Below are 13,182 nucleotides of genomic sequence, written 5' to 3'. Positions count from 1 at the left end.
TCACACTCTGTTTAAAACATTATACACAACTGCTGACAGCATTGTTAATGATAAGGGTAGAGTCAATCCTGTGTTATATGATTGGGCACCATTACAGCCATCTTGATTATTACAATGACAATATCTCAATTTAACATCATATGTTCCTACTCGTTCTTTACATTCTCTGCCATGTCTACCACCAACCTCTCCTAATTTGGCACATTGTCTTATATATCTTACATCCCATTCACCATCATAATACACTGAAATAAGAAACAGTTTTACAAAATATTAACTTTTTTCGTATTTCCTAGTTGATAAGAACAAATGTTGGAAAATTAACCCACATTCAAAAACAGATCAAATCAAATCACATCAATGCTATGTCTTCACTTGATCAAATCACATCAATGCTAGGTCTTCACTTGATCAAATCACATCAATGCTAGGTCTTCACTTGATCAAATCACATCAATGCTAGGTCTTCACTTGATCAAATCACATAAATCAATGCTAGGTCTTCACTTGATCAAATCACATAAATCCATGCTATGTCTTCGCTTGATCAAATCACATAAATCAATGCTAGGTCGTCACTTGATCAAATCACACCAATGAATTATAAGCCTTCACTTGATTAATTCAGATCAATTAATTGGCCTTCATTTGATCAAATCATGTCATATCAAATCATTGGTCCTATATTATAGTTACATACACATTGTGAAAGATACTTGTAAAATGGGTAGCCATGAGTTAGGCAAACTATGTGAAATATGACAACTGTGACATACCTTCCTGGATAATTTTTCTACACATTTGTTCATCATCATTACATTGAGTTAAATGTTGTGTAACATTGTCAAACCAATCAGCACAATCAGCTTGATGATAGGAATTACATACAAAACATTTCAGAGCTGAACCTGAAAAACAAATATATACAATATAAATATGAGGTGTCAGCATTTAATTATTACTCAATTTACATAATATCTTTAAAGGAATGCCAATTTCAATATTTTGTAGGTCTTGGTCCTATATAATTATAATAAAACTCCACCTATAAGGTGTCAAAATAAAAACGAGGTTCTTTACTGATTTAAAACAAATCTTTATTGACTTGATCAATCAATTGCAATTTATACTCAAGAGTATGCCGAAGCCTTAATAGTGAAATAATATGGCCTGATAAAACTTAACTTTACCAGTAGCCTAGGATAGTCTACTAATGTATAATAATGAAAAGATCTCCATTATTCAAGGGTCCATTCATGGCGGCCATTTTTGGGACAACAATTTAAAATATGATACTTATTCAAATGTCTGTTGGAATTGAAAACTTACTTGATAAAAGTACCGGTATATCGAAAGTTTACAAAGTAGTCTCATACAGATAAAAAATAAATCAATGTTCATACCTTGGTCAAAAATGAAAAATACCGCTATAACACCAACGGCCACTGCTAAAAGTGACTTCATGTTGTCCCAACGTTCATTACCTGTACTATGATTCAAATATAGGTCAATCATGATACAGGTAAACTAGTTCTATAATGAGGCCCCGTAAGGGAAAATTTTGCAAATGACGTTAAAATTCAGAATACGGTAGAAGGGAGACAACTAGATATTGAATGAAATGATTGCTTTAGACACCAACCCCAAACCTTTTTTCCCAAAAATTATACGGTTTTGTTGCGGTCTTTCATATTCATATTGTCTGTCTGATAAATTACATTACGCATCATTTCTTGATAAAGTATCATCGTCGAAACGTCGCAAGTTATTTATTAAAAAAATTGTTATCCATAAAATTGTGTTTATATATTCATACATCAATTACTAAATGTCACCTAAGGAAGTTAGTAGATTGATATTATTTGCCCGTAAAATACATATTAATTAAAATGTTTCACCTGCATTTTGATTATTTTTCCCAAAGCCAGAACCCCAACTCATCTCCTGTCGCTAACTGTTGGTAAAGCTCGCGTCTGGTAGAAATTGGAGATCGGGAACCCTTGACAGAAATTACTATAATGGCACTGTGTGAGTTACGAAAAAGAGTTGATCAATTAATAAGCGGCCAGTTGCATAATGTACGAGCGTAAGCCATATAGTTATACAATAACAATTTATAACTCTGTGGCTTAAGGCGTAGGCCTCCAGACGAAGGCCTGTTAAATAAGAGGCTGGTTTGCCTGAAATTTTTCAGATTTTTGGCGGAGGGGGGGGGGGGGGGCACCCACAGGAAATGTGGCTACGGCAGTAGCCTAGTAGTAGCAGGGAAGGTATTAGACACAATTTGTAATAAGGCATTGTGAAGGTGCCTTTGCGAATTCTACACATACATAAAACCAGAAAAGAAAAGACCCCTCATACCTACTTACACTATACTTGATTAAACAAAGTGTCTCTTCTAAAAAGGAATCTACTATAGCATGTAAAGCGAAGCAAGCCCTAGTCTTTGATTTCCAGACTTCTCTATAGAGCTGTTGGTACATTATAGACTGGATGATAGAGAATATATGGTGTCAGTGTGACTACGTCATTTTGCGGGAAAAAGTAAATACATGTGTATGTCTTTCGTATTAAAAAAATACACATATTAAATTCCTGACAATTAATTTAACTCACTTGTTTTGTAAGCAATTGGGAAGTATGGTTGCGAATAAAAACAGAAAAAATCGTGGAAAGAAAACAAAGGAACCCGATGTAATCTTAACCGAAACAGGTGACAATTTAAAAGAAAGTGAAAGTAAAGGAATTGCAATCCAAAAGACCATGAAGTTTAAAGGCGTTAGTAAGAAAAAGTCTACGAGAAAGGTGAAAGCTAAAATACCCAAACAGCAAGCATCAGAAATTATGAATAATGAATTGAATTCAAAAGTCATCAAAGGGAAAGACACCATGCCTGATCGATATACCTGTTGGTTGATGAAATCAGAACCGGACACTCGCATGGAAAATGGTGTTGATGTCAAGTTTGGGTTTGATGACTTAAAGGCTTGCCCTGATAAAACTTCTTACTGGGATGGTGTTCGAAACTATCAGGCACGGAACTTTATGAGAGATCAAATGAAAGTAGGAGACAAAGTGTTTTTCTATCACAGCAATACCAAAGTTCCTGGAATAGTTGGAGTGTGTTCCATTTCCAGAGAAGCTTACCCAGATCATACCCAATTTGATAAGAAAAGTTCCTACTATGATGCTAAATCAGATGAGAAAAGTCCTAGATGGTTAATGGTAGATGTGAAATATGAATACGACCTAAAGAGATATATTTCCCTTCATGAATTGAAAGAAATTCATCAAGATCACAAGGCCAATGGTGGTCCATTACAAAATATTGCTTTATTTACTAAAGCTAGGCTGTCAGTACAACCAGTCAGTGAAGAAGAATGGGACTTCATAATAAAACTTTCAGAAAAATCAAACTAGAAAGAGTCAACACTAATGTAGTATAGTGAAGCATTGTAATAACATGTGGTCACATTCATAAATATAAGATATTAAAGGGACAGATGCGCCATTTTCTTTTACCAATCTTACTTTAGTCTCAGAAATAGGAATATTTTTGGCATTCAGTGATAGTGTTCACAGCTTCAAATCCATATGACCAGAATTATCCGCATTTGAATGTTAAATGATGACTCGTCATTTTAAGATACTCTGTGATATATAGAAAAGACATATAGAACAAGTGAGTAAAATTCCTAGTTTGAAGTATTTTTTAAAGAATTATGCGATTTTTCGTACATTTCTAGTACCCTACTTCTGAACTGTAATTATATTCGAGACTAAAATCAAAGCCCCAAAATGCTGCATCTGTCCATTTAAGATATATTATTATAAAGTTAGAAAGTTTCATTTTGTGAAGGACAAATGACAGATATCATTTGTTAATCTCATGTATAATGTTATTGTGGTTGTTTAGAATGGAGATTGAGGATTAGAGTGTGATGCAAATATTACATTATCCTTATTTAAGGGACAGGTCACCATCCCTTTGATTAATGATACCTTAGTATCAGAAACGGGAATTGTTTAACTTAGCTATTGAGTAATAGTTTTGTACATTTCTATCACTTCTGAACTATTTACATATATTTAACATCTAAATCAACCCCCGCAAAGAGTGAATTAGTTTAGAGTTGTGTGCATGAGTTAACAAGAAGTTTTCTACCATTCGGTTTTGAAAAAGACTTTTTTCAATTTTCATTTTGATTTAATTTTGTGTTTATTTCTTCATATTAAAGAAATACTATCTAAATATTTTTTCAATGTTAGGGAAGGTACTCATAGACAAGACAAGACAACTCGGACCACTTTTTTTTTTTCAAAGACAACTCAGATCACTTTTTTTTTTAAAAAAAAAACTGGACAGTTGTCTAAGTCTTAAAAAAGTGGTCTGAGTTGTCCGAATCCAAAAAAATGGTTGCAGTTCTAAAAAAAGTAAGTGGTCTGAGTTGTCCTACACACTACTCATAGTACCATGCAGAATAGAAGTATGATGACCATTTTTATCTACAAATGAAAGTGACGACAGGAAGAGTTTCAAGGCTTTTAAGTTTCTATTGACATACTTGCATGCAAATATTACCAATGGGGTCATCATAATGTTGAGCATTAGGTTGCAATGATAAAATGAAATAAGCATTTGGCCCACGAGATGTTTCATCAAATATTCCTCAATAACATTTTCATTATAACAATATTTTAATTAATTTCCTTTATTAGCTTATTTACAGAAGAATGATAATATACATTAATGACATCATAATGATAAAAAACTTGAAATGTTCAACCTGAATGCTTATACAAAATTTAATTGTCAATCTGAGTGAAATCAATATCTTTCTGCAGTGTTCTGTACTTGCCATCCATGATCAGATGAGATTCTTCTAAGTGTTCATTTCAATTTTGCCAAATAGGTTGTCATAGCTTAAACTCATTAATCAAAATCACTGTTAAAAGCGGTTATACAAAACCAGTCACCACATATTATAAGAAAGGCAATTATTGATCAAATCATTTGAGTGGTTAAATATCATTTGACCCAGTAACATCTTGACAATGTGATTCAAAACTAATGTCATCAGATCATGGATGGCTTGCAGAAAAGTTACCACGTTGGTCCATATTTAAAGTTGAACAGTGGCTACAAAAAGTTTAATTCCCATCAGTTTTTCTATTGTGGCTTGTAAAATGTTTACATGTTATCAGAATGTCTCACATGAGTCAAATTATATTTCCTTACTGATATATTCAGTGTCTGAGTGACTAAATCCATTCTAATGTTATTGTAAAATCTCTGACAGTGTAGATAACACATTACACAATGTTCAATATACAACAATATAAAAACCGAAACATAGCTGTCTTGGATCATCTCTTTTTAAAACCATACTTTTTCCTTTCATAAAACAAATCTGTTTTAGCACTACCAAGATTTACAATTTTAGGACATCCATCTCTCTAAAAGAATAGAAAGAAATCATTTCAAATTAATCATTATCACTATTTTTGTCTTAAATCCGATGGAACATGAGCTGGGATTAGACCATCATGATAAAGGATAGTTTTTGCATTTACTCTTATAAAAGTCTAAATTAAGTTACTCATTGCAGTAAAACAGAGTTTCAGTTCTGGTCATTATAAAACAGAATTAAAGTTTTTAATTAAAAATAGAACTTACATCTTTTTCCATTATTGTACACTCTTTACAATAATAAGCATCTGAAACACCAGGTCCACCACAAATAACACATCTACCTTGATATGAACCATAATTACATTCATCACATATTCTTACTAATGTACATGGTCTAACATATGAATCACATATAACACATTTACCATCGCCTAGAAAACAGTTCGCCGTAATAAAGAATTATAAAATGTATTGTAGAACTCTATTTATAAAACAAAAGTGATTTAGTTTACCTTATCATATCATGCAATGCGATCATTGTTTTGGGTCATAGTTTGTACAATAATGGTGGCAGAGTTTCCAACTTATTCTAGCTTACTTTCTAAGTAGCCTAGAACCGTTGATATCTAAATATACTTTGTTAACCCTTTCAACCCTAGAAGCCGGATTATACAATACCCGAGCAGCCAGTATACTGGCCGTTACTAAATGACATCATACAACATTAACGTCATACGCTTTTACCTTTGTTACTTGGAGTTCAGGGTATATGACGTTATATTTCATTTACACTCAGGGTTCAAAGGGTTAAACATTAGAAGACTTGTTGAGTTTGATTTTTATATTTTCAGTCATTTAAATTCACACTGGATATGGATAAATTGAATTAAAGGCATAAAACTTACATTTCTCACATAATCTTCCAATAGCTAAAACAAACAAACCACATCATTAGTTTCGTATTACACTTCATTCATTTATTATTACACATTTAGATGAAGGAAAACTTACTTTTTAGAGCAAGATGCAATTCTCTTTCACATCTATGTATTTAATGTAAACAATTCTACCACCTCAAGCAAGGCATGCACCATCATGCCTCTATGGGTTAATTTTAAATTTGACTAGATCTATATTCAGGGATCATTTTGGCCGATTGTTTCACAACCAACCGGCCTCTTCATATCCGTGGACATGTCGATCACATTAACTACTATTATGGTCTACACCTCATGGACGCCAAAAAATGAAAAAAAGAAATTCATATTCATGGAATTCAATAAAATATGCATTGTTTCCTATGTATACATACCAACACCGGGTTGTTTTCGACAAAAGATTAAATCGGGATGATGCTTCGCCATTTTGAAAATCACTTGTGCATATGACGAATTCTACAATTTTTTAAAGCAAAACTGGAACGAAAGACAACAGGCTCTTTGAATGTTTGATCATTCAAATACTAGCTAATCTAATATGGACTTATTAACAGCATGTCGTCAAATATGTAATATTTGATTATTATTTGGTATTTAATGTGGAAAATTTTTTATTGTGGCCATATAGATTTAAAATATTCGTTTCTAAATAGAATGAATGAGTGAATTATTTTTGGGAACTCACCGGAAGTAAACACAGGTTCACAACTTTTATAAACACGTGAAACGTTATTCAACGATTTTGATATAAATATCAGACTTTTAACGTTGCAAGAAATAAGATGACGACAAAGAGTGATTCAGATTCTGAACCCGAAATTGAAAACTCAGATAGTGAAGAAAAAGATGTTACTTTCAAAAGTTTAGTATGTATATTTGTGGGCAATTTGGGATAGCCCTAGTTATAACTATAAGCTTCTGCTTACTCTCTGTTCTAAATCACATTTTGGCTATCATTGAAATAATATGAATGAAGGCATGGCCTTGAATGAGAGCGCAGGTTATTGATAAAATAACAATAATTAATAATAAATAAACGAAATGGCCGAGGATATTTGCCACCCAGGTCAACCTGATCATATTTTGAATATTTGTGACGAGAGAAAATATTCAATTTAGAGGTCAATGTGGTCAGAGAGTAGTCAACTTGGCCCCTGACAAATTCCAATACAGCCTCAAAAGAGCAAAGTTGACTACATTCCAGTTTGCTCTTTTCTACTGATTTCTACTCTAGCCTATTAACAGGCACCATCGTCTGCTCAAGGCATGTAGTGGTTTCCCCCCTTTACAAGTTGCTCCCTAGTGGTTTCCCCCCAGTGGTTTCCATTCCTATTCTTAGTGGTTTCCTCCCCTATTCTTAGCGGTTTCCTTCCCTAAGTAATTTGTAATAAACTAATTAAAATGCCTGGTAATCTTTATCAATTATTGTGATGTATTAACACAATATCAGGAAGCCATTGGAATAAATTGCTTTGTTATTCTTAATTAGAGATAAGCAGTTTTTTGGTAGGCACATGATAACATATAACATTTTATCTAACTCTATTCAAATTTGACTTGTTTTTAAATTGCTGATTTGTGTTGAAATTGCAATATTTACAACTTAGAGATTAGTGTGGTTTAAGTTAACGCATTTTTTTAATCCATTGATTGGAATGTATATTTCTCATCTGAAATGATGTCTTCTATAATGTAAAATGTAAAAAACCCTCTGGCTTCTGGGAGCTTTGCCCTCTGACCCCCAACTGGCCTTTGTCCCAATGATCTCTGCTCATGATTTGTTTCGTAAATTTTAAGACACATAATTTTTACAGGGTATTGTAGATGTTTTATGTGAAGCTTGTGAAAATTTGAAATGGAAGAAACCAACCAAGATACAAAGAGAAGCAATCCCTATTGCCCTCTCAGGTAAGTGTTTCTTTTCAATGTTTTCAATATGTTAGTTATAGTCTAGTTTCAGAAACATAACTTTCTGACATTTGATGTATACATTATTTAGCATTCTTAAAATCATTGATATTCTCAGCTTTGCATGAAGTTATTTTAATTGAAAAATTGCTGTTATAACTGTAATGAGTATAAGACTCAAGATTTGCTTCATTCAATATGATGCTTACATAACACTGTTTTTCTCCTTATTTGCAGGAAAAGATATTATAGGATTAGCTGAGACTGGTTCTGGAAAAACTGGTGCATTTGCTTTACCAATATTACAATCCTTATTAGATAATCCACAGAAGTTATTTGCTTTGATCTTAACACCTACTAGAGAGTTGGCTTTTCAGATATCAGAACAATTTGTAGCTCTTGGAACATCTATTGGGGTTAAAACAGGTACATTTGTCAGTACATGATTATGCTTTATTGAGCGATAACATTGTCTGTTGTCATAGTTATGCTATTAGTTCTAAATTTCTTGATTGAATATGTGCTTAAGATAACTTAGCTTTTCGATGTCACATTTGCATATTTTCGTTGACCTAGCATTCTTTTGAACTTGATTTGAGGGTTTTATTCTTTAAATGGTCTGTAACAGTACCTCTATTATTATGATTTTTTTATCGTTTTAGCTGTGATAGTTGGAGGAATGGACAGTATGAGTCAAGCTATGATGTTGGCTAAAAAACCTCACATAATAGTTGGTAGGTATAGTTAATAAATAAGATTTGTGCCAGATCTTTGATCCAAATCAAGTAAGATTCTGTCTAAAGTCAATTTTTGTTTAAATCTGTAGAAACAAGTACATTAATTTTTATATTTATTCATATTTCAGCCACACCTGGAAGATTATTAGATCATTTAGAAAATACAAAAGGCTTTTCATTAAGTAATCTAAAATATCTGGTAGGTTAGATAAAGTTAAAAATTCAAAAGCTAGTTAGAGCTAAAATGCATGAAAAAATATATTAATAATATTATCCTTTTTTTGAAAAATTAGTAATTCAATGAAATTGTCTGTATTTATTTTATATCTCAGGTTATGGATGAAGCTGATAGAATTTTAAATATGGATTTTGGAAAAGAGGTAAGCATTATTCAATATATTACCACATAGTTCAGAACATTAGCAATTAGAGTCTGGATTTTGACTTTTTGTTGTAGGTTATTCAATGCATTGAATTCAAAGGTAGATATTCAGGGGCAAGAAATTTTCATGTGTTTATTGTTTTGTGTGTAATATTTATTATTTCCATTATTTCAGATTGATAAAATATTGAAATCAATACCAAGACAAAGACGAACATGTTTATACTCAGCCACAATGACACAGAAGGTAAATTTGACTTTTTTTGTTATGCGAAATTGGTAGCTTTAATTGAGGACAAGAAGCTGATATAAACAATGATCACAAAGTCTCTTTTAAGATGATCATCAATATAACTGATATAGTAATGGATTTATATAAGCTTAAAGCTTGTTTCCAAAACCATATGTTTATCTATATGTATATTGTAATATTTGTAATTCTTGAATAAATATTGTTTAAAAAAAAAAAAAAAAAAAACTGATATAGTCCAACTTTAACTTTTTTTTTGTTTTTGATAATTTAAGGTACACAAGTTACAGCGTGCCTCATTAGTTGATCCAGTCAAAGTACAGGTGTCCAGTAAATATCAAACAGTAGAAAAATTACAACAATATTATCTATTTATACCTGTTAAATATAAGGTATGTTTTTAGTGCCTTCACTACACTTGAAAATGATCGAGTCAGAATGGTGTCCTAGACACAAAAATGAGACATTTTTTAGCATCAATCAGACACCATTCGAAATTACATTAAAATTAATTGTTGTGTTATCAATGCCACAATTTTGAGACTATGATAATCTTAATGTTTTGTAGGATGTCTATCTGGTATATATTTTAAATGAGTTAGCAGGAAATAGCTTTATGATATTTTGTAGTACCTGTGCTACTACACAGAGAATAGCATTATTACTACGTAACCTGGGTTTTACAGCTGTACCTTTAAATGGACAAATGAATCAGGTAGTTATTATTATTTATTTAAAATGTTTAAACTACCTGTTTACTGCTTTTAGAAAGATACTGTTTCTGAATTATTTAGGCAATTACTTTGTAGTTAACAACTGTGTCAATCAGATTTTTTTTTTGGTTGGTAGGTGGTTAAACTTTGGTAGAAGTTGCATGAATTTCAGCCATGTATGCACTAATGGCATGAATATGATTTGTGAACTGTTTTCAAATTTTCATTAAAATTTACAACTTTAGAAAAAATAAAGAAATGATTTTTTCTTATTTTCCAGGCCAAAAGATTAGGTGCTCTAAATAAATTTAAAAGTAAAAGTAGATCTATTATTATGGCAACAGATGTAGCAAGCAGGTAAAGTTTTTCAACAGTATTAAACAAGGTCAATTTAGCAAATATACAGCAGACTTGGTACAAAACTTGAAAGGATTAGTCACAAGTTTATTTGACTGTTAAAGTGGCCTTAAAATACATACAAATTCTATATTACCAATACCCTGGAATTTCACACACAAAGTGATATATCTTATATATTAGCAGCTTTAATTGATTGAAGTTTTAAAATACATGTCTTAAAAAAATGTTGATAGATCTGGAATGAGTGAAGTAACAGATCAGAAAATATCAAAATCTCTCAATTTTTGGTATAACATGATCTTGTTATTGAATTAAGTTTTGATTTTACAGAGGATTAGATATTCCACATGTAGATGTTGTGATTAATTTTGATATACCAACTCATTCTAAAGATTATATACATCGTGTTGGTAGAACAGCTAGAGCAGGACGATCAGGGAAAGCCATCACCTTTGTTTCACAGTAAGTTTATATTAAGTTAGTTTGTTTGTGATTAATATTTTCTTTGTGATGGAATTTTCTGTAATAAGGAAGTTTTAGAACCTTATTTAAAAGGAAGTTCTTTCCAAAATCCTCATTGATTTTAATTGAGGGTGTCGCTGAAAATTTATAAATTGAAACTATAACTGTAGATGTAAACAGTAGTCTCCCAGGTATTAGAGAAAGTATATAAAGTACAGTGTATTTTATTATTAGATATGATGTAGAGTTATATCAGAGGATAGAACATTTAATCAGTAAAAAGTTACCACTATATAAGACTGAAGAAGAAGAAGTAATGGTTCTAATGGAAAGAGTATCAGAAGCTCAAAGATTAGCTAAATTAGTAAGTAGATTAAGTCATTGTGGTCATGTAAATTAGGAAAATCAATTCTGCAGAAGCCTGATTTTAGTTTTCAATTTTGAAAATGAAATCTTTTGTCTGAATTTTCTACAATTAAATAGTTATCAGGCTAGATTAGTTATACATATTCATAATATCTATAGTTTTACTGTATAACAAGAGTTCTGCTGCAGACAAATGTTTTGCTTCATTAACATAGCTTTTTATACAATATAGCTCATAGAATGCAGCATCTGCTGTGCAGGAACAAAGGCAATATAAGATTCACATCCTTACAGATGGTTTTCAACTACACAGCCTGGTTAAGTCAAGGTCACTGTTATGTAATGTGTGATATTATCAGTATTACCACTCACTTAACATGTAACATAATAACCTGATAATAGTAGACAACTACTCATATTATCAGATAGTTTGATATACATATACTTTTCCTGTTTAGGATATGGCTGACCTTGGCAAGAAAAGAAAATCTAAAGGTGATAATGATGATACAGAAGATTCAGTTGGTGTTCGGAAAAAAATGAAGAAAAAAAATAAACGTTAATGATTTGATATGTGAATAAATTTATTATAAAAAATATATTCGTTGAATAATTATCTATACATGTATTAGTATACAATATAAATTCCTCTACATTTTTTTCTACATCAGACTGATATAAATACCTATCTAGATGTTTCAGTGGGTGTTTCTTCTGCCAGTGACTCCACTTGTCATTAATGATCAGATGAAACTTTTATGCAGCTTGCTTTCTACGCCATCAACCAATCCAATGTTATACTTCATGATATAAAGACAGATTGTCAGATTAAGGATGATAAATGAAGTAACCAGCAGAAAAAAACACAAAACATTATAAGGCATATGGATGTGCTTTTAAATCAGATTATGTTAACAATGAACAGGTTGAAAGACATATTGATTTCAACTTTTCATTTATAAAATGAAAACTTGCTCAAATTTAACAATTTAACATTGTATAGTATAGCTAGAACTATGAGCAAATATCAACCCATGCATTAAGACCAGGTTGGAGAAGAAATAAAACATATACATGTATACAGAGTATTTTAAATATGAGTAGAAATCTTTTCCTTAAGTAATAACATTTACAAAAGTTCTAGAAATAACTATAATCTTGTAAATTCTATTTGGGGACTCTCAGTTTTTTCTGCTGTTTCTGACTTTTTGATTTCTTCCTTTTCTGATCCCTTTTCACCAACAATTATTTTAACATCTATATTGTCATATACATCCACAGGCTTGTGGAAAGGTTCTACAGATTTTTTCTACAAAGAAAGGACACAAAATACATCATTTTCTCGATGGGGAACCATATACAAATATATACCGCTTAGAAGGGAAGGAATGACTTCCTCAAATAACCCTATCTTAGGTATGGTATAACCTGACCGGTTTTGTTTTGATTGAACTCTTCAACTACACACAAGTGAAAGCTTCACCTCTATTTATGCTAAAAAAAAAAATGCGAAGGCGCATTGCAGAGGCAACTTTGACCTGATGCGGAGGTGTCTCAGGTCAGTTGTAGAGGCGATTCTGGTCTATACTGGCCTACAGTGAGATGGGAAAGGGTCGAACCGCAATTTTTTTGTGTTATCGAGTTTCGATGGGA

At 31.7% G+C, this 13,182-nt stretch overlaps 4 protein-coding genes across 4 annotated transcripts; 2 read left to right on the top strand and 2 right to left on the bottom strand.

Annotated features, from left to right (window-relative positions):
• LOTGIDRAFT_106733 (hypothetical protein) lies at nt 1-951 on the bottom strand (the record flags this gene model as incomplete). Its single annotated transcript, XM_009061880.1, has 2 exons — nt 1-245; nt 777-951. 2 exons carry the CDS (start codon nt 949-951, stop codon nt 1-3), a joined length of 420 nt encoding a protein of 139 aa, XP_009060128.1.
• Nucleotides 952-2,910: 1,959 nt separating this feature from the next.
• LOTGIDRAFT_57329 (hypothetical protein) lies at nt 2,911-3,411 on the top strand (the record flags this gene model as incomplete). The annotated part of the gene is made up of 1 exon (XM_009061680.1): nt 2,911-3,411. A coding segment is annotated over one exon (501 nt), but the record flags the coding sequence as incomplete, so codon positions are not given.
• Nucleotides 3,412-4,700: 1,289 nt separating this feature from the next.
• Nucleotides 4,701-6,780, bottom strand: LOTGIDRAFT_210048 (hypothetical protein; the record flags this gene model as incomplete). The annotated part of the gene is made up of 4 exons (XM_009061879.1): nt 4,701-5,457; nt 5,678-5,844; nt 6,319-6,342; nt 6,726-6,780. 4 exons carry the CDS (start codon nt 6,775-6,777, stop codon nt 5,368-5,370), a joined length of 333 nt encoding a protein of 110 aa, XP_009060127.1. The 3' UTR covers nt 4,701-5,367.
• A 353-nt stretch (nt 6,781-7,133) lies between these two features.
• LOTGIDRAFT_229010 (hypothetical protein) lies at nt 7,134-12,120 on the top strand (the record flags this gene model as incomplete). Its single annotated transcript, XM_009061878.1, has 13 exons — nt 7,134-7,217; nt 8,166-8,259; nt 8,497-8,685; nt 8,922-8,993; nt 9,125-9,195; nt 9,329-9,376; nt 9,554-9,625; nt 9,904-10,020; nt 10,197-10,343; nt 10,622-10,698; nt 11,032-11,163; nt 11,398-11,527; nt 11,988-12,120. The coding sequence occupies 13 exons, from the start codon at nt 7,134-7,136 to the stop codon at nt 12,090-12,092; spliced, it is 1,338 nt and encodes a 445-aa protein (XP_009060126.1). The 3' UTR covers nt 12,093-12,120.
• Nucleotides 12,121-13,182: the final 1,062 nt, after the last annotated feature.

Source organism: Lottia gigantea, assembly GCF_000327385.1.
Source record: "Lottia gigantea unplaced genomic scaffold LOTGIsca_5, whole genome shotgun sequence".
In the NCBI taxonomy this organism is placed as follows: domain Eukaryota; kingdom Metazoa; phylum Mollusca; class Gastropoda; family Lottiidae; genus Lottia; species Lottia gigantea.
This window is presented reverse-complemented; position numbering and strand designations above follow the sequence as displayed.